The following is a 21099-nucleotide window of genomic DNA, read 5'->3' on the forward strand; positions in this document are numbered from 1 at the left end:
TCCATTGTCGGATCCTGGAAGCCCACTTATGGCACACAGCATGTTGACAAACAGATTCAGAGCTGAGACGTGTTCTCACGGCAGAGGAAACAGGAAGCGCTGTACTTACACTTATGTCGAGACTGCAAAGGCTAACGGCATCCTCATCTTGGGTGCTCTGCTTGCGTTTTCGCTGCAAAACAAACGATAGACAAGGTTCAAATGCAAACAGGGATTATGGCTTTGATTAAGGGAAGAAAAAAAGCAATCAGTCGAATGGCACATGCAACCCTTGCCATTTCTACTGTGTTTCCCGAAAACCTTTAACCAACCTATGTAAATGAACAATTCTAAGAAAGCTTAAGAAATCATGGAGAAGCTTCAAACTCTAAGGTAATTGGTTTACATTATTCTGATTCCTGCTGCTACAATTTTTTTTTTGTATTTCCTTTTTTCCTAAATGTCTTTATATATTAAGGCTTAGATATTTAGATGCAAAGTTCAGATTCCGACTAACTTGGAAGAAGACACTAGACCAGAAAGGAAATCTAATTCACTTGAAGATATTTCAGTTCTAGAGGTGCTTTGTACTTGGGTAATTTAAATTTAAAGTTCTAAACTTCGTCCAGGATCCTGATATAATCACAGAACCAGAATGCTGGAACAAATCTTAGACATCATCTCCAATCGTCCTGTTTTATAGCCATCAACACCAAGAAAAATCATTACTGGAACTGAAGAAAACTGTATTTGAAATGAACTTATGACCATCTGCCAGGTTAGATGTGGAAAATATATTTTCTTCTTTATAAAAAGAAAAGAAACTCCATCTACAAACCATAATAGAGCTCATCAGGGATACATTCACCTCACTTCTGCATTCCAGCTCAACCAACCAGGCAAGTATCACTTGAGTCCCTATGGTGTGACTTTTTAAGTCTCCTGATCATAACTTGGCAGAAACTTACCAAAGGACCAGAATCACTGGCATGAAGTTCCCATGGAATCCAGAGACATGTTAGTCTTCAATCCCTAAAGAAGCCCACCTCTTCCTCCTCCTCTATCATACCCTGAGCAGGAAAGACAGCAAGTGGAAAGCAACCAGAGCCATCCTTGTCTGTCTTACTACAATTGTCCTAGTATTTCTTCAAATCAATTCAAGGAAGATTTGTTGAACATCTATCATGAGCCTGGCCCTGCTTTTGCTTCTGGGACTGCAAAGACCAGCAGCAGCAGAGAGTGAGTTCCTTAACTCACATTCTTTCAGAAGGGACAGACCCTGAAGGAATTAACTAGAATGTAGAAAAATCCAAACATCCTAGGAAGGTCACTTCACTTTTCTGAGTTACTCCTTCTCAACTCTTAAGGTGGGAGTGATGATATTAGCTTCTACTCTCAAAGGGAGAGGAGTAAATATGGTAATGCATTTTAGAGCTTAGCAGAGTGCCTGGTACACAGTGGGTGCTCAAAACATGGCTTAGAAGACTCTGCAAGCACAGTGAGGAGTAATTAGCGTCGGTGGGGGTTGGAGAGATCTTCTCAGAGAAGAAGGTGTTTGCGTAGGCCAAAGATATTGGGAGGGGACTAGGGCCTCTTGTTCCATAGCCAGCCGCCTAGATCTTTAGAACCCCACAGGTGCACATAGTTCTATCCAGAGAAATGGAGTTCTAGATCTTATATATTATTCCATCTGAGCAGTGGAATGATTTAGAGATGAATGCCAGGAACCAGGATACCAAATCAGCCATCTGGGATGGTGCTCAAGAATCTGCATTAACAAACTCACCAGGTGATTTTTAGGGGGTCAGATACTCTATTCAGGGGCTTTGAGGGGAGCCCTGAAAAAAAGGGGAGAGCCACGTGCCATTTTGAAAATGCTTCATGTTGATATAGGGACCTGACCCTTATGATTCATCATCTAGTTACAATTAAAAGCAGCACTGTGGTGTCAGTGAAGCCAATTCACTGCTTAATATTTACAAGGTGACTTTTTGAGGCAAGTATAGCAAAGGATAATTTCCATTCTAGGATAAATAAACTGAAGTCAGGGGAGATAAACAATTTGTTCAAAGTAACATGGCTAGGGTGTAACACTCTGAATCCAGGATTCTAATTTCTGGGGCAAAACCCTTCACACGTATCACTGAAAGCATGCTTGGCAAATAGGTTACAACTCATTTGCTACCCGGAACGTCTGGTAGCCTCTGCCTGGAGCTGTATTGAGAAGCAGTACACAGCACAGCAATATGGGACAATGCTGCAATCAATCAGTAACACGTGCTGGGGTGTAAGAGAGGGGACAGCTGCTACCCAGGATAGTCTGTGCCCTTCCTGAGTCTGGCTTCTCTTGCGTTGAGAGGCCACAGTGTTATACCTGGGCGCTTGGGAAATGCCATGAGGGGCAGAGGCTCTGGGATGTTGTCTGTGAGGTGAATAATGCCTATCAGGTAGGGTTGTTGCTAGGATCATAGATGATATGCATATGGAGGCAGGAACGAGGCCTGACACACAGTAGGCACACAATAAATAGCAGCTCCTGTCATGTGTTACCCAAACTGCAAGCCACACAGATATATGCTGCTACCCAATATTGTCAAGTTATAGAATTTCATGGTGCTACAATTCCAGTCCTAGAGCTCAACAATTTTGTCAATGCAACATGTTAATGGTAGCCTGTTATCTCAGGAAGCCCATCCTGGTGAAGGAGAGGGGATAAGACGGGTTTTTTTTTAATGTTTATTTTTGAGAGAGAAATAGAGAGAGTGTGCATATGAGCCAGGGCTGGGGAGAGAGAGAGAGGGAAAGAGAGAATCCCAAGCAGGCTCTGTACTATCAGTGCAGAGCCCAACTCAGGGATTGAATCCACAAACCGTGAGATCATGACCTGAGCCAAAATCAAGAGTCAGATGCTCACCCAACTGAGCCACCCAGGCACTCCAAGAGTTTTTTCCCTCAGAGGCATATAGCTCTCTCCAGACCAACTCAACAATTACCCAGGGCTGGAACTCAGTCTCCAGAGCACCCCTAACCTCCGACACTTCACGTGCTCCAAGTGTCAAATCCAGAAGATAAACGTCCTCTAGTAGCCTTTTTAATTAAGCCATGGCCACTTAATCGGGGATAGAGTGATCTCCTTGAGAAACCCACACATTTATAAAATGAAAGCTGAAGGATTATCAAAATGGATTTTCTTTTCCATTTCTATTACAGGGGGTGGTGACTGACCACTGCCAGCAACCAAGAAGGAGCCTGATGGTTAAGTTCTGGGCCTGAAGCAAAAACTTCACAAGTGTCGTTTAGCCATCTGTTCACTTGTTTTGTGTTTACTGAGCACTTCTGATGTGCAAAGCCCTGCGGCGGATCTAGGGATACAGCAGTGAATGAGCTAGGCAAGCTCCATGCTCACTAACTGGGAGTAAAAAGAAAACAAAATAATTACAGATTGTGATCTCTGTTGTGAATGAGTCAGATGAAGTGCTGAGACAGACTAGAAAGGGAGACACAGTTTAGAATGATAATTTACTTTTTTAATTTTTTTATGAATACAATTTATTATCAAATTGGCTTCCATACAACACCCACTGCTCATTCCAACAAGTGCCCTCCTCAACGCCCATCACCCATTTTCCCTCTCCCCCACCTCCCCATTCACCGTTAGTTTTCTGTATTTAATAGTCTCTTGTGGTTTGCCTCCCTCCCTCCCTATTTGTATTTTTTTTTTCCTCCTTCCCTTCCCCCATTTAATTTAATCTTTTGTTTTCTGGTTTTTGGCTGACCTCATGAGCCATAAGCCCATGAAGGCAGGACTTGGTCTGTCAAGGTCACATTCCAGAACCTGCTGCAGTACCTGATGCATGGCCCCCACACCCTACGATAGCACTTGATTGTTTTGCGGATGCCCTCAGTCCTGCACCCTTTGAGAAGCTTGTTATCTTCACCAATTACCCAACTCCAACAGGGGCACAGCGGGAGAGAGTAGAGGGGACCAAATGGGCACCCATTCCACCAGACCAGCCAGCCTGATTGGCCCACGCGACGAAAGGTGTGCAGGTGACACAGCCCCATGCATGGGTTGCATACCACAACCTAGGAGCTTCTAAATTCCACCCAGGAATTTCTAAACTATTGGAGAGCTGAGCTCATGTCAACGATCTGAAGAACAGTTCATGGGAAATTTAAATCCTGGAGACACAGACAAATGTGTATCTCAGAAAGCAGAGGGTGTGACAGGACACTACACTCATTTTGAACTTCACCAGAATGATTGATAATGACAATAACTAGCTTTGGCCAATTTAATACTCACCACCTTCCCATCACAGAGCTAAATCTTCATATGCATGATCTGATTTGATTCTCATGACCATCCCAGGAGGTGGGCAGGAACAAGTGTTTTCTCCATTTTACAGAGGAGGAGATGGAGGTTCAGAGAGGGTCCGGGATTTGCCCAAAGTTCTATAATTAGCAAGAGGCAGAGCCTGGATTCATCAGGCTCCAGGCTATGTGTTTCCCCACTACACTGTCCTGTCCCAGAGTCTGGAAGGGCACATCGTACAGAGATGGAGTAAGGAAGTGTTGCACATGAGGAGTTGGGGAGGAGACACCTTTATAACTTATTCTATTAAAGAACTGGCCTTGAAGACAGTACACCTAGATAACATTTTGTGGTCCTTTATAGCTTTAGAAGCTATCACTGCCTGCCACCAGGTAGGCTAGGGCTGAGTCAAACCACCATTTTACTTTCCCTGTGCATCAGAAACAAAGGGCAGCTTACCTGTGGGGGAGGGGAGGTTCCTAGGCTGGAAGGACACTGAGCAAACTGTCTGCATTTACACACTTGGCCCTGCATGTTCTCATCAGCCAATTGGAGGAGCCATGGACCCACCCTGTTATTCTTGTTCAATTTACTGAAGCGAATGCACAGTCTACTTCCCTTTCAACCATGAAAACAGAGCGCCTTGGGTGCTATAGTTTGCGCTGATTTGCGTACATAACTTTAAACCCCAGTGCCCTGTGCAGTAGGTCAATGAATAATTTCTGAATGAGTGACTAAACGAAAGAATGAATAAAGGAGGCCAGTGTTTTTGAGGTGACGCCCTTCCCTTCCGCTAACCACCTGGCTGCCAAAATTAAATCAAAACCTCAAAAGCAAAGATCACTGAAAGCTGACATTCTTCAACCTCAGATTTCCTTGGGGACACAAAACCTGCAAGTTTAAGCTACAACTCTTGCTTTCCAAATAAGAAAGGTTTTTTTCCCTTACCAATGGAGGCATTTATTTTTCTTAAAATACATAGAGATGTTAAATCATGGCTGTTCAAACATTGGTCTAAGCAGGATATGGGTGACTTCCACTCCCCCTATGAGAAGGAATGTCAAGGGTGAGGGACTCCCATGACCAGGGCATCTATCCAGGCACTGCCCTCAGCAATGGCACAGGGATTCATTCTTTAGGAGCAAGGAATCAAAGTATAAGAATACCTCAACTGAAGGGGAACAGCCAGCTTGAACCAAATCATAAGTGAACTTAATGGGCACTTGAACCCTTTGGACACCTAGGCACCTATCTAGGGCAGGCAGGAAAGGCAATTACAGAGGGGAATTTATGAGAACAAAGGGGCTGAATATACTATCTGGTTCCTTAAACCTGCAGGTTACATATTTGATGAGATACTTTCTAGAGGTGCTTGGGTGCTAGAAAAACTCTCTCATGTTTCTCGAATCAAAAGAAACAAACACAAAGCCCCTTTGTTAATTTGCAACAGAGCAAAGCCCTTCATATATTCAGATATAAGGTCTGATGGAGATAGGGGTATGTTTGGATGGATCTGAGTGGACTCTGTTTGAGACTCACTACTGGTAACACCATCCTGCTATCTCAACCATAAGTGTTCACCTGTGCTCCTTCCAACCCACTTTCACGAAGCATCGTTGTTCTCCAGGCCACGCAATGGCTCTCTCCTTTAGGCGTGGCTACCTTCCAATAGAACAAGGTAGACCACTAAATCTCATGAGTAAATCGTCCATAAACAACTAGTTTTTCTCTGGTGTCCTGGGTAAGGCTCTCTATGGAGAGCACTGACCCTATCCCTGACTGATCAATGTTCAGAAGAACTGGGCCAAGCCTTAATGTCTTATCCTTATTGGGCTCAGCTCCCATTCTCTCTAGAGTCAAATCTTGAGATCTTTGAGGTTTGGAATCTCAGAATCCAAGGAGAATCCAGGTGCTTTCTAATGTTTATTTTTGAGACAGAGAGAGACAGAGCATGAACGGGGGAGGGTCAGAGAGAGGGAGACACAGAATCTGAAGCAGGCTCCAGGCTCTGAGCTGTCAGCACAGAGCCCGACGCGGGGCTCGAACCCACAGACCGTGAGATCATGACCTGAGCCGAAGTCGGACGCTTAACCGACTGGGCCACCCAGGCGCCCCTCCAGGTACTTTCTAATACACAAGCGGAAGGAAGTGAAAGCTGAAAGTGGGCACCTGCTATGAGCCAAGCACTGTGCTCACAATTTAAAGGACTGTTCCATTTAAGCTACTCTTTAACCCAGTTTAAATAAGAATTGCTGTGTTTATTTTACAGTGAGGGACACTCATGCTCACTCAAGGTCACAAAATTAGTAAATACTAGAGAAGGATTTCTCTCTAGGCCAGCCTAATTCTCAAACCACTGATCTTTCTGCCTTACAATGCTATTTCTCTTTTTATATTGTTTAAAAACAATATGGGGTGTCTGGGTGGCTCAGTCAGTTAAGCATCCAACTTCTGCTCAGGTCATGATCTCATGGTTCATGAGTTTGAGCCCCTCATCAGGCTCTGTGCTGACAGCTCAGAGCCTGGAGCCTGCTTCAGATTCTGTGACTCTCTCTCTCTCTCTCTCTGCCCCCTCCCCCACTTGTACTCTGTCTCTCTCAAAAATAAACATTAAAAATTAAAAAAACCCAATATGTACCTTATTTGAATATATTAAAAATATAAAATATATTTAAACACATTTAAAATAATGCCTTTTAAAAACAATATAAAAGGCTCACAAGGTATTTCCCTACATACCTGAAGGAAATTAAGAGCTTAAATGAGACAGACCTGAGTTCAAAATCCAGCTCCACTATTTGCTATTTGGTGTGATAAACTTACTTCTTTATCCCTTCATTCGCTCAACAATTATTCACTGAGGACCTACAACGGGCTGGGGGCAGTTTCTAGATGTGGGGATCTGTGTCTATAAAACATTTCCATAAGCCTTGATTTCTCCATCATGGGGTTATTTTGAAGATTAAAGGAAATAAAATATTTAGAACAATATTTAGAATATTTAGATCATTAAAAAATGATCATTATTCTTGTTACTGTGGCACTTTCCATCACCACTGTTGTTGCCGCTGTTCTGTTGTTATTTGACATTGTGAGGTGGGCAGGGTGGGTACCAGAGATGGGGATCCTACAAGGATGGGGGGAACCTGGCTAGGACGCAGCCTGACCATCCTGGAACTACCCACGGCACACAGGGGTCTAAATGGACGCTCTCCAGATACCTTCAGTCACGTTTCCAGTGTGTTGTCCTTACTCCTCTCACAGAGACAGGGCAAATGCAAGGCCTGACTTCATTTTAAATGGCTGAGATTGAATTGATTAGTGTCGGAACAGCCCTGTTATTTAATCACGGGGCTTTTCTATTTAATAACCAAGTGAGCAGAGCAGCAAAAACACACTGATGGAAGGAGTGCAGCTCCCAACCTGACAGCAAATGGCCCCCGATTAGTCGTTTGTAATTATTAAATTCAAACCAGATCTCAAACCTTTTTTGATTTATCTCTTTGCTGGCAAACAGCTTTGGTGGTTTCAGAGGCTTTAATGCCTCCCTTTCATCTGCGCCTTCTTTGGGGAGAGATTAGCAAAAGGATTTTGTGTTCTTGTACTTGCCCTTAGCTGGAGCTTGACTTGCTAAACTCACGTTTGGGCAGGGAACGGATCCACATTCTGTTTTGCTCCTGTCTGAAGCTGCAGGCGTGAGCGAGAGAGGGACCCCTCCTCCATTTTTAATACACTCCGGGGAGTTCCTCCTATTTTTAAAACACCCTTCTCCAACATCCAGCAACCTGATGCTGTTTTCTAGACTCTTCAATGTGCTCATGGGGTAGCAAACCTGGAAATCCTGGTGTTCTCTGAGCTACTAGTGAAGAAACCATAACTAACATGAAATGTAATTTTATGTTCAGATGCCATTAACTATGGCCTGAAACAGATGCCATTAACTATGGCATTTGAAAATGCTAAGTTGGCACTGAAGTCAGACTTGGTGGCCTCACACCCAAGTTATGACTTGTATTTGTTGTAGAACCTTAAGCACATAATTTCACCTATTCAAACCTCAGTTTCCTCATCTATAAAATGGGAATATAAAAGTTATCGTGAGAGTTAACTAGATCAATGTGGGTAAAGGGCTTAGCACAATGCCTGGCACACAGTAGCTACTCAACTATCAGCGAAATAGTAGCAGAAGCAACTATAGCAGTAACAGCAAGTGAGAGCAGGTGCCAGAGGAAACAAACCATAGAGAAAATACTTAAAATGTATAAAAGTCTACCCACTAACCTGACTTTGGAAAACTAAGAAAAGCCCTGATTGTTGATTTTGGCCATGGAACACCTGGCCTTTAGGCTGTTTGGAAGCAGAGATGAAATTGTCCTGGCCAAGGAAAGGTCCTTCTCTCCCACGGGAAGGAAATCATGTCCAACCGGACAAACGGGAGGAGGGGAGAGCCAGCCAGCATGTCAGTGCCACCACCAGCCCTGCTAACCAACTGGCAGCCAGAGTCACTGTCATTCCTCAAGCATAGACCACTTTTCCCTCCAAAAACACTCAAGGCCAGAGGAGCAGGAAAGAAGACAGGAAACGTGGTCTATTCAGGGTAGAGAGCTGGTGAGTATATTTTCCAGAGAGATTATCCTAGAAAAACTTCATTATGGGCATCAATTTAACTTGGGAGAAGGAGGTGTTATTCACAAAGATTTTCAACAATAGGATGTGACAGGAAGCACAAAATTGAATTAACCAGAGTGCTTTTTCCTTGGCCTTCTAATAATTACTATAATTATTTTGTGTATATTTTTACTGGCTCTCAGGTGCACTGACTTGGACTAATCACAGTCCTTCGTTCATAACACATTACAATCGCTGATGCTTCCCTGGCCCTCTTTTATGTGTTCATTCATTTATTTTTAACAGCACAATGAACCCTCATTTATTAAAATTCTTTGCATATGCAACGGTTTGAAGCCCTTATCAACAAAGAAGTTATTTGTATCGTTTAGGGAATGTCTAAACAATTGCTTAATTTCTAGATAATTACTCTATGTAACCAATCAACTTAGATAATCCAACTGCACAATTCAGAGTCAAACGTGTTTGTGGTCCACAGTAATACTGGGAACCTGATTTTACAAGGAGAGTTCTCAGATCTTTACTCATTTTGTGTTCCTGCCTTTTCCTATCTAGAAAGACGCCAGTGCTGGTGATGCCTTATCAGCCACAGCACCCCATGCATTCCTAAGTAGGTCCCTAAATGCTAACAGGCAGGCATTTAACCATAGGGAGAGCAAGGCTTCCTTTGGTTCCCTGGTGTCTGGACCATCTACTCCTGGAGGCACCTTGCCACACAAAGCAGAGGTGAATACTGGCTTCACCTGCTGAGATGCATTGTAAATCCTGACAATTCATCAAGACAGTCCTTTAAATAGAGAAAAGGTTCCCTGGCAGAACCATTAGGTACTGGCTATCAGATTAGAACTCACAACTTGAGTTACTAAAGTTTAGGGTTTTTTATGGCATATTCTGGGTGCTCTTCCTTTTCATTCCTCCTTCCCTTTGCTGGGTTTATAATGACAACCGTCTATTAAGAATTCACTGCAGGGGGTGCCTGGGTGGCGCAGTCGGTTAAGTGTCCGACTTCAGCCAGGTCACGATCTCGCAGTCCGTGAGTTCGAGCCCCGCGTCAGGCTCTGGGCTGATGGCTCAGAGCCTGGAGCCTGTTTCCGATTCTGTGTCTCCCTCTCTCTCTGCCCCTCCCCCGTTCATGCTCTGTCTCTCTCTGTCCCAAAAATAATAAATAAACGTTGAAAAAAAAAAAAGAATTCACTGCAGGACACCTGGGTGGCTCAGGCGGTTAAGTGTCTGACTTCAGCTCAGGTCCTGATCTTGTGGTTTGTGAGTCTGGGTCCCGTGTTGGACTCTGTGCTGACAGCTCAGAGCCTGGAGCCTGCTTCAGATTCTGTGTCTCCCTCTCTCTCTGCTCCTCCCCCACTCATGCTGTCTCTGTGTCTCAAAAATAAATAAAAACATTAAAAAATTTTTAAAAAAGGATCCACTGCATGCTGGGTACTTTCCACATGTGACATCCAATCTTTACAGCTGTATACACACACAAAAATAATTACACCTGAGGAAACTGAGACTTAAAGAGTTTAAATGGCTCATTGAGGGTGCTCTGTAAGTGCACAAAACAAAAAAATTTTATGTCAGATCTGGCTGTGTAGCCAGTCCTTCTGGTCCACATCCCTAGGCAATCACTATTCCCTTACGTAACTGGGCTATCTACTGGCCAGAAATGCTAGGGATTTAATGCCATCAGGAGTAGCCCTCAACCTGTGATGTACTGGAGTTAGTAGGCAAATAGCCCAGCTTCCTACAGTTTGTGGGGACAACTCTGAGATGTGGTCTCAATCTTGACCGTACACTGGAACCACCAAGGGAGTTTAAAAAACTCTCATGCCTGGCTCCCATTATCCAGGGATTCTGAACATCAGGAGTTTCAAAAGCTCCCCAGGTGATTCTAATGTGCAGCAAAGTTTGAGAACCACTGTCCTATGTAGTGTCCCAGCAGTCCCCAGCAGGATTGAAACCCAGCTGCCCACAGAGCTAACCTGTTCATGATTACGTCCTGTATCAGCTTCCTTCCCTTCCCTGTCTCTTCCCTGTATTGTCAGCAGTGCTTCTGGGGATTATTTCCCAAATAAACCACTTGCACTTGTATTTGGGTCTGTTTCTGTGGGACTGAGCCAAAGATAAGCTGAATATAGCCTGGTGTCTCTAACACTGGAAGTGTACTAGGAGGCAGGTGAAGCCACAGAATAAACACAGTCCATCAACTTGACTTTGCAGGAAGCCATGCCAGCCATTATTTGTATGTTTCAACAAGAATGGAATGTCAATTTACATGAGATTTTAAAGATAAGTCTGGGAAGAAATTTAAAATCAAGTGACCTTCACATTGATCTTCCCTTGTACAAGACACACGAAGGGCTGAGTCTGCTTCCTCTCTGATCAGAGGTTGGGAAGTGTCCAGAAGTCAGAGAGAGTCACAGCTCCTCCTTCTCCTGACTTCATGGTCCACCCACAGTTCTCCTCTGGCAAAAGGTCCTGGTAAGACTCTATCAGGGAGCTGCCTTCATTTGATTACAAATTAGAGACGAAACTGCTTTAAGTATAAGCCCTTACAGCTAACAAGGACAACCCCAATGTTACTTTTTTTTTTTTTTGTATCTCTATTCACCAGGTGAAGTTCGTTCTTGCATGGAGAGATTAGACCTGCAGATTTTAAATTAAGGTGAGAAACAACAACATAAATAGGCATTTAATTACAGTCTTAGAATGGAAGCCTGGTTTGATTCTTGGTCTCCATGATTGGTGGGAACACTGGAGACTTATAATCAGGAGCCTTAGAAGTGTGGAGGCAGGTGTCAAAATCATTTAACCTGTCCTTATATACTGCAGGCAAAAGTGTAAGCTTATATAAGTGAACTTTCTGGAAGATGCTCTGATAATACCAATAAAATGACTAATAGGAACAACTGTGGGGAAATCATGGATATACTTTGACCAAGACCTATGCAGAAGGGTGTTTACTGTAGCACTGTTCATAATAGCAAGACACTGGAAACAAAATGTCCACCAAAACAGACTGGCTAAGTAAAACTAGTCTATCCATATAATGAGACATACCATGCTATTAGAAAGAATAGTGTAGAGCCACCCAGTGTATGGAAAGACCTCCAGGATATATTGAGTTACCAAAATAATAATAATAGAATAATAATAATAAACAGTATGTGCAGCCTGTTTCCTGCTATGTCAAATTCTTAAAATTAAAGGAGAAAAAGTACAAAGGCGCCTGGGTGGCTCAGTCGGTTAAGCATCCAACTCTTGATTTCGGCTCAAGTCATGATCTCACAGTTCATGGGATAAAGCTGCACACCAGGCTCTGTGCTGACCGTGTGGGGCCTGCTTGGGATTCTCTCTCTCCCTCTCTCTCTGTCCTTCCCCCACTCATGCTCACTCTCTCTCTCAAAATAAATAAACATTAAAAAAAAGAAAACAGAAAAAGTACATACTCTCATATACATACATACACCCTGATATATGTATTAAGTTTTTCCTGTAAGGAAGCACATGAAACTGGGGACAAGCCTAGGGTAGGAAGAAGATTATCGCTTTTTATTTGGTGCTTTCTTGTACTTATGTACCCTAAGCATGTATATATGTCATTTTATTAATGCCATTATAGATTATCTGACATCTAAAACCATTTTTTTAAAAAACAGATACATGTAGGTAGGTTGGACTTGGAGGCATCAGAACAAATTCATGGTTATACACACACATTTGTGTTTTTCCCTACCTCTATCTACTGAGAGGTATAAAAGCAGTGACACCCTAGGAGCTATAAACACACCCAGGGCCCAGATCTTATTTTTAAACTGCCATTATCCACTAAAAGGACCCAGGGCTCCTTGGAGAAAAAGCTAATTCCAGGGCTAGGGCAGGGAAAATACAAGATGATCCTGGTAATCTTTTTGTATAAAGAAGTAATGAGGGGTGCCTGGGTGGCTCAGTCTAAGTGTCTGACTCTTGATTTCAGTTCAGGTCATGATCTCATGGTCCGTGGTTTCGAGCCCCACATCAGGCTCTGCACTGACTGTGTGGAGTCTGCTTGGGATTCTCTCTCTCCCTCTCTCTGTGCCCCTCTTCCGCTCACTCTCTCTCTGTGTCTCAAAATAAATGAACTTAAAAAAAAAGAAAAGAAGAGGGGCACCTGGGTGGTTCAGTCTGCTAAGTGTCCAACTTCAGCTCAGGTCACGATCTTGTGGTCCATGGGTTCGAGCTCCACATTTGGCTCTGTGCTGACAGCTCAGAGCTTGGAGCCTGCTTCAGATTCTGTGTCTCCCTCTCTCTGCTCCTCCCCTGCTCGCACTCTGTCTCTCTTTCTCTCTCTCAAACGTAAAAATAAACATTAAGAAAATAAAAAAAGAAATAAAAGAGGAAGAAAATGTATAGTTTTTAAAAAATAATTAAAAAAAAGAAGTAATGAAATGTTCTAAGAACAAGGGATAGAATCACCAGCTTATAGGGCTCTCCCCAGCCACATCTGAGACAATGAGTATCAAATGAATGATAGTTAGCAATGGACCAGAACTCACCGAAAAAACTAGGAATCCATGAACCCCTGCTGACATAAACAATTGAATGAATAAATGGCGGAGAAGGGAAATCTTTTCTGTTAGAACACTAACAAATAAACAGAGATGGGATGATGGAGTTTAGCATCAATAGATGCTAAAACTAAGTAGGTTAACATTTCATGACAAATAGGACTGCCATAGTTTTGATTTACTTGTTACTTAAAAAGGGAAAGACCATAACTTTACAATGGAGAAACTTACAAGATGCCACCTGAACTAAGTAATCAAAGCTAATGTCACCAATACTGATATAAAAACTGATATCCCGAATCCTCTGATATGACACACTGAGAAAAACACCGTATCAGTCCTGTAAATATTCCTATGAAAAATGCGCAGCCTAAAAAAAGTATTCTCCCATCACTCTGGATATTTTTTAAATGTGTAATCTGAATCTAAACACATGAAGAAATATTTAATAAACCCACATTGAGGGAAACCATACAACATAAGTGGCCTCTACTCCTTAAAACTCTCAAAATCAAGAAATACCAAGAAATCCCGGGGAACTGTTCTAGATTAAAGGAGGCTAAAGAATACATGACAATAAATGCAATGCATGACCCTGAACTGGATTCCAGACCAGGAAAAAAATAGCTATAAAACACTGTAACAGTTGGCAAATTTTAAAAATGAATAAATGATGGGAATGCAAGCTGGTGCAGCCACTCTGGAAAACAGCATGGAGGTTCCTCAAAAAACTAAAAATAGAACTACCCTATGACCCAGAATTGCACTACTAGGCGTTTATCCACGGGATACAGGTGTGCTGTTTCGAAGGAACACATGCACCCCCATGTTTATAGCAGCACTTTCAACAATAGCCAAAGTATGGAAGGAACCCAAATGTCCATCAAGGGATGAATGGATAAAGAAGATGTGGTATATATGTGTATACACACACACACACACACACACACACACACAATGGAGTATTACTTGGCAATCAAAAAGAATGAAATCTTGCCATTTGCAACTATGTGGATGGAACTGGAGGGTATTATGCTGAGTGAAATTAGTCAGTCAGAAGAAAGACAAAAATCATATGACTTCACTCATCTGACGACTTTAAGAGACAAAACAGATGAACATAAGGGAAGGGAAACAAAAATAATATAAAAATGGAGGGGGACAAAACAGATGAGACTCATAAATACAGAGAACAAACTGAGGGTTACGGGAGGGGTTGTGGGAGGGGGGGATGGGCTAAATGGGTAAGAAGCACTAAGGAATCTACTCCTGAAATCATTACTGCACTATATGCTAATTTGGATGTAAAGTAAAAAAATAAAAATAAAAAGCATTTTAAAAAATCAATAAATCAGTTAACATATTCTGTCAATATTAAATTTCCTACTTTTGATAATTATATGGTATGTGAGGATGCTCTTGTTCTTACACTGAAGTATTCAAGGCCCAAGGGACATAATATCTGTAACTCATTCTCAAATAGGAAGAGAAAAATAATTCATATTTATAGGTTATATAAATGTTTACTATATGTGTGTGTGTGTGTGTGTGTGTGTGTATTCTCCACTATTTATATATGGTGTATACATATATATAGTATATACTACATATACATACATATATATATACATACATATATACATATATATATATATATATATACACAGAGATACACAGAGACAGAGAGACAAAGAGAGACAGAGAAATAAAGCAAATGTAAATAACAATTGTAAATAAACAATGAATCTGGGTAAAGTATCTTACTCTAGACACCCAACTTTTCTCTAAGTTTGAAATTACATTACAGTTGCCAAAAACAAAACAAAATAAATTCACAAATAACGTACACACTCCTCCCCTCCCCAAGCAAAATACGTGCCATGTCCATTTGTTCCTCTTTGGGGCATCAGATATCCATGCACTGCCCAACTCCAGTGGGGATCAGGCCCTCTGGGCTCAGCTCTGCAGTATCTGTTAACCCTTTGGTGTCCAAGGGCCTAGAGCTCCTACAGGTGCAGAGTCCATCCAGGCACTCCAGCAGAACTTGCTTGGGTTTTAGCTGGGATATAATTTCTTAGGCCCGAGAAGAATATAATTTAAGAATTACTTAATCAAGAGTAGCTCTCTTCCTTTTTTTTTTTTTAATTTTTTTTTAACGTTTATTTATTTTTGAGACAGAGAGAGACAGAGCATGAACAGGGGAGGGTCAGAGAGAGAGGGAGACACAGAATCCGAAACAGGCTCCAGGCTCCAAGCTGTCAGCACAGAGCCCAACGTGGGGCTTGAACTCACGAACTGCGAGATCATGACCTGAGCCGAAGTCGGACGCTTACCCGACTGAGCCACCCAGGAGACCCAAGAGTAGCTCTCTTCCAAACAAACTGGAATCTTTCACAAGAAGACGTTTATCCTTAAATTTTTCAGTAGGAAAGAAACAACTGTGAGGAAAATAACTGTGTAATAGTTATTATCCTTTCCCTGCAAATAAGGTATTTGAATACGCTAACAACCTCTCTTAACATAGCTCCTCTGATTGGTGTCTCAGGAGGTGACTGGAGCCTCAGGAGAAGCCACAGACAGTCCATGTGGCAAAGACTTCTCATCCAGTCCACCTAGAGTTCATTAGCTCCAGTTTTCAGAGGAGTCTTGACCAACTTGAGAATAATGCTCTTGGCAAAAGCCTGCAGAAAAGCCATCAGGACAATAATGTGAAAGTGAGCCACCACTTCTGATGGGATATCTGGAAAGATGTCAACTGTGATTAGAAGGACATTTTCCTTCTGCAGCTGTCTCTGAAAGTGGAGGAGGACCTCATCACAATGCCAAATTACGTGAGGCGGGCAAACACCAGGGACACGTAGGTGTCTTCAGAGCACCCCTCCTTCGTGGCACGATCATGTCCTGTCAAGTTTTGAGTAAAAAAGCAAAAGCTGTGGTGAGCCACAAATGGGCTGCAGGGAGGGGGGGAAGTACTCTGTGCTAAATTTTCTAATCCTGAATTTTTGCTTCAAAGCCTATCTCAATCACTTTTATCCTGAAGTCTGAAACCAACGTCTGGATTTTGCAAAATCAAAGCATATTTATCCAGCATTTAATCTATTTCCCAGGAAATCGGTGTTTTACTAAGAACAGAATTCTTTCACGCCCAGAACTTCCCTGGACATTTCTAAGTCCTAACCCAGCACACAGAAAAGGCTCAACAAATGTTTGTGGACGGATACATGTGAACAAATGAACACACTTGCCCACAAAAAGGCAAATATAAAGCTGTAGAATTAAAAATTTTTTTCTTTGTTTTCATTTTTTTGGAGGGGAGGAGGAAGGGCAGAAAGAGAGAGACAGAATCTTAAGCAGGCTCCACGCTCAGTGCAGAGCCCAACACAGGGCCTGATCCTACAACCCTGGGATCATGACCTGAGCCGAAATCAAGAGTCAGACACGTAACCAACTGAACCACCCAGGTGCCCCCAACGCTGTAGAATTTCTCTTCAGGAAAACTAAACACCAAGAAGTGCCATCCATAAAATTTCATTTTTGGTCCTCGGGCCCACAGTATTCCTGAATTTTGACAATAGAAACCCAGGAATGACAAGAGACTCACATAAAAGAATTTCACCAAATAGGTTCATTCAGTCAACAAATATTTTGTTGAGCACATATTATGTGCGAGGTACTAAGCAAGCTACATACATGCTTAACAAAAGAGATACAGGTCCCTGCCCTCTGAAACAATAGGTCTAACTGGGGACAGAGAGTCGAGTAGGGGACAGAGACAATAAACCAGTAAGCAAACAAACGGGCTAGTTTCAATGTACTAAGAGTTATGAAGAAAGTAAACCAGGGTAATATGAAAATCTGTGAAAGGGGGTAGAGGCAGAGACTCTAGAAAGAGAAGTCAATGAGGCTTCTTGGAGGACATCTGAGAAGAAACCTAAGCAGAATGTAGATGGGTGAGAAGGAAGAGTTTCTAAACGCCTCTCATCATTAAAGGTTCAAGTTCTTTCCTCGCACATATTCCCAACACAGTCCCTGATGCTTGTTCTAATTGGCCGGTGCCCATGCACATGTGGTGCTCCCATACCTGATGCTCATTCTGATTGGCCAGAACCCATTTATGTGATTTTTTACATGGAAAATCATCATGTCTGATTAATAAGGATGATATCTCTGGGGTGCCTAGGTGGCTCAGTCGGTTAAGTGTCTGCCTCTTAATTTTGGCTCAGGTCATGATCTCACTGTTTATGAGTTCGAGCTCTGCATTGGGCTCTGTGCTATTAGCATAGAGACTACTTGGGATTCTGTCTCTCTCTCTCTCTCTCTCTCTCTCTCTCTCTTTCTCTCTCTCTCTCTGTCTCCTTCTCTCCCTCTCTCAAAATAGATAAATCAACTTTAAAAGAAAAATAAGGATGAGATCTGTATTAGGGTAATTTTCCTCAGTTTATTTGAAAAGAAAATGGGGGTGAAAAATTTTATTCTTCTTCGTGTTATTTTCAGCCATGAAAAATGTCCTGAATTTCTACAGACTTGTTAATTCCTCTAAAACTCTGTGTAAAGTCAGGTCTTGGCCCACCTCCCACCTCCAACCCTCATTCTCTCTGCTCTGGGCTCCAGCCTCCTGTAATCTCAGTTCCTCTTCCTCCAAGCTCCCTCATGCCTGGAGTCCTCTCCCCTCCTCTTTTCTTGCAGTGACCTGCTCATCTTTCAAATGCCAGCCCTGACAAGGGAAGTATTCCAAGATGGTTCTAAACCAGATCAAATCTCCCAGTTATATCCTCTCAGCATCATGTGTTTCTTCTTTGTTGTACTAACCCATCAAAATGTCGCCATTTGCTTGTGTGATTCCTTGATTCATATCTGATTCCTCCCTCAGAGCTGAGGTCAATGAGTGCAGAAACCAGATCAAGTTTCACCCACTGCAGCACCTCTAGCACCTTCCACTATGAGGGTAGAGTTTAATGCTATGCTGTCACCATCTTGAAATTCTTAGAAACTTCTTAACAAGGGCCCTGCATTTTCATTCTTCTCTGGACCTCACAAATTATGTAGCCAGTCCTGAGAAAGAAAGAATGTATAGGGACTCTTCCGTGATTGGTACTCATTCTGAGGCCACCTTCTGGTTCTGAGGCCACCATCCCTAAAAATCCAAAGCAAGTTTGATGTCCAAGCATCTATTCATTCAAATATCACACAAATATTTATTGGGCAACTCTATTTGCCCACAGAGTGGAGCCCTTCTGAGCACAGAGCCCTGTCTATGAAGCTGGCCCTACTCCTGCCTTCCTCTCGGAGGTCCCGATCCCATGTTACTTACAGATGCTTCTGACTCTTCTGATATATCCTGGGGTATATGCCACCCTGGACTTGACCACTGTCTGGAACAGTCTAGGTTTCATGGGACAGGACCTCCCTGGCGTGGGCCCAACCCTGAGGACAAGAAATTCTGTCCCCATTAGAACTTCAGTTCTGCCTTCTTGGCCTGCCTTTTGGTTCAGGCCCACACAGAATCTCTATCATGCAGAAGCACCTTTTTAATCTCCCTAATTTTGAAATCCTGGTTCTCCTCAGGATGTTGTAAAAAGCCTTGCCAGAAAATGGCTCCCTGAGTTTGGCAACACTGCCTGCTGTGTTTCAGCAGGCTTATCTGTGATGCATCTGTAAGTGTTTACTTGAGTGGCCACAGACCCACAGTGTTGTTCTACTCACTGGATGTCTCCCACTGAAAAACAACTGATAAATGCCACACAGTGAATTAAATTTACAGGCAAATTCAGGAGCGCCAAGTCTGTTAGAAAATTATAATACCATCTTGACAGAGGAATAGCAAAAGTGGAGACCGATGTTATTCATCAGAACAGAGTGTCACCAATATGTTAAGGAGAATGCTAGAGAGAGTTGAACACTAAGCATTTCAATAGATTTTTGAATTCAAAGAAAGAAAAGTGATATGTTGACTTACACCATTTGGGTATCTACTGAGGCTAGTATTTCCCAAAGGATAGGTCTGGTGCAACAGTGGTTTGTAAGATCATGTTAGGCAGAATGTTTACCAGCTGTCTTAGTTTGTGTTGCACCCAAAGCAGATCCTGGGCTAAAGATTCAGGTATAAGCTTTTTACATGGGAGGCAATCCCCCAAGAACTGTAGGGAGTGGGGACATGAGACAGGGAAAGGGGGAAGCCATTTAAAGGGTGTGGAGCCAGCGGGTTACGGTTCCAGCCATGGGCAGCCAGAGTTCAACCCACTGAGGACGGAAAGACCGTGTAGGACATACCTCATAATTTTCCACTGAGGGATGAGGTGGGGCAAGTATTCCATCCACTAACTCCTGCCTCTCTTTGATGGAGAAGGGATCCTCAGGATGTTAACTCCCCTGGCTGGAAATCCCCTCAAGTAGAAGGGCACAGGAAGTCACAGGTGGGTACAGGGGACTCTGCAGGTGATAAGAGCCGGGGCACTGGGAGAGTCTGCTTTACCCAGATCCAATCACATAATAAGAAAGTCATTATGTTTTCAGTTCACTGTCCAGTTTGAATCCATCAAAGAGAAAGGCTGAGCTTGGGTTACCTCACCTTAGATGCCCACCTAATCCTTACCACCCTCGGTCTTTCTCTTCTGGGTTCAGAGGCTCAGGTAACAGCACCTAGCTAGAATTTAGTTACATTGTTTTGTGCATATTTATTTGTCTTAATAGTTCCATTCTATTTAATGCAAGCATACTGGTTTTCACAATAATATAAACTTTTTTTTGAGGGGGGTAGGAAGCACACACATGCATGCATGAGCCAGGAAGGAGCAGAGAGAAAAGACAGAGAGAACCCCAAGCAGGTTCCATGCCCAGCATGGAGCCTGAGGGACACAGGGCTCAATCCCACAACCATGAGATCATGACCTGGGCCGAAATCAAGAGTCAGACGCTTAACAAACTGAGCCACCCAGGTGCCTCTAAACTTTCCATCAAAAATAGAAGAGAAAAAAACTGTTGTTTTGTAGAAAATTACTAAGTATTTTTCAGTGTTAAGGGCTAAGGTAAAAGGTGATCCACAAAGGTTTAGCAAACACTTTCTTTGTGGAAAACCCCCCTTGTAATTGTCACACAAAGTAACCATCCCTTGTGTTTTGCTCATGACAAGTACAGAAGAGCAACACTGTGATGCCCTCTGCCTGGGATGACTGCAAGGGGACTCCTTTTTCCCTGTGACTTCTGGAGAGGATCTGTAGTCTTCTGTCTGCCCAGTCATGGATTAAAAATGAAATTCATATCTAATAGGTCTAACTTTAGCCACAGGAAATGGGAGTGCTTGGGACCCAAAGGGTTAGCCATACTTTGTTTGAGGATGGACACATTATCTTCACCGAGCCTTCTTCCTTCCCCTTTTTGGGAGGGGAGGGAGTGGAGGCTAAGGTTTGGGGAATAGGCAGGAAGGGAGGACTGCTGGATCTGTTTCCTGGTCTCCTCTGTGGGAGATTTCTCCCCTCTCGGTTGTCAGTCCTGGCACTCAAATTTATGCTACATTTATTAGGACCAAGCAGTGCCCACTTTTGGATGTATTATAAAAGATATTTTGATAATGAAAACCACCCAAATGAGGAATTTAAAAACCCTCTATGTTGCAAACATCCAGACATCTTGACA

At 42.8% G+C, this 21099-nt stretch overlaps 1 protein-coding gene across 7 annotated transcripts in view; it reads right to left on the reverse strand.

Moving 5' to 3' along the window:
• ARHGEF3 (Rho guanine nucleotide exchange factor 3) overlaps positions 1 to 21099 on the reverse strand; it is a 306099-nt gene that overhangs the window by 145320 nt on the left and 139680 nt on the right. For all 7 annotated transcript variants that reach the window (XR_007149544.1, XM_047846363.1, XM_047846357.1 and 4 more), the window contains one exon: positions 110 to 172. Coding sequence is in view for 6 of the 7 variants with exons in the window: in XM_047846363.1 (XP_047702319.1) it covers positions 110 to 172 (63 nt within the window). In the remaining variant the exon portion in view is untranslated. The remainder of the gene's footprint in view (positions 1 to 109; positions 173 to 21099) is intronic.

The sequence above is a fragment of the Prionailurus viverrinus genome, chromosome A2 (genome assembly GCF_022837055.1).
Source record: "Prionailurus viverrinus isolate Anna chromosome A2, UM_Priviv_1.0, whole genome shotgun sequence".
NCBI lineage: Eukaryota > Metazoa > Chordata > Mammalia > Carnivora > Felidae > Prionailurus > Prionailurus viverrinus.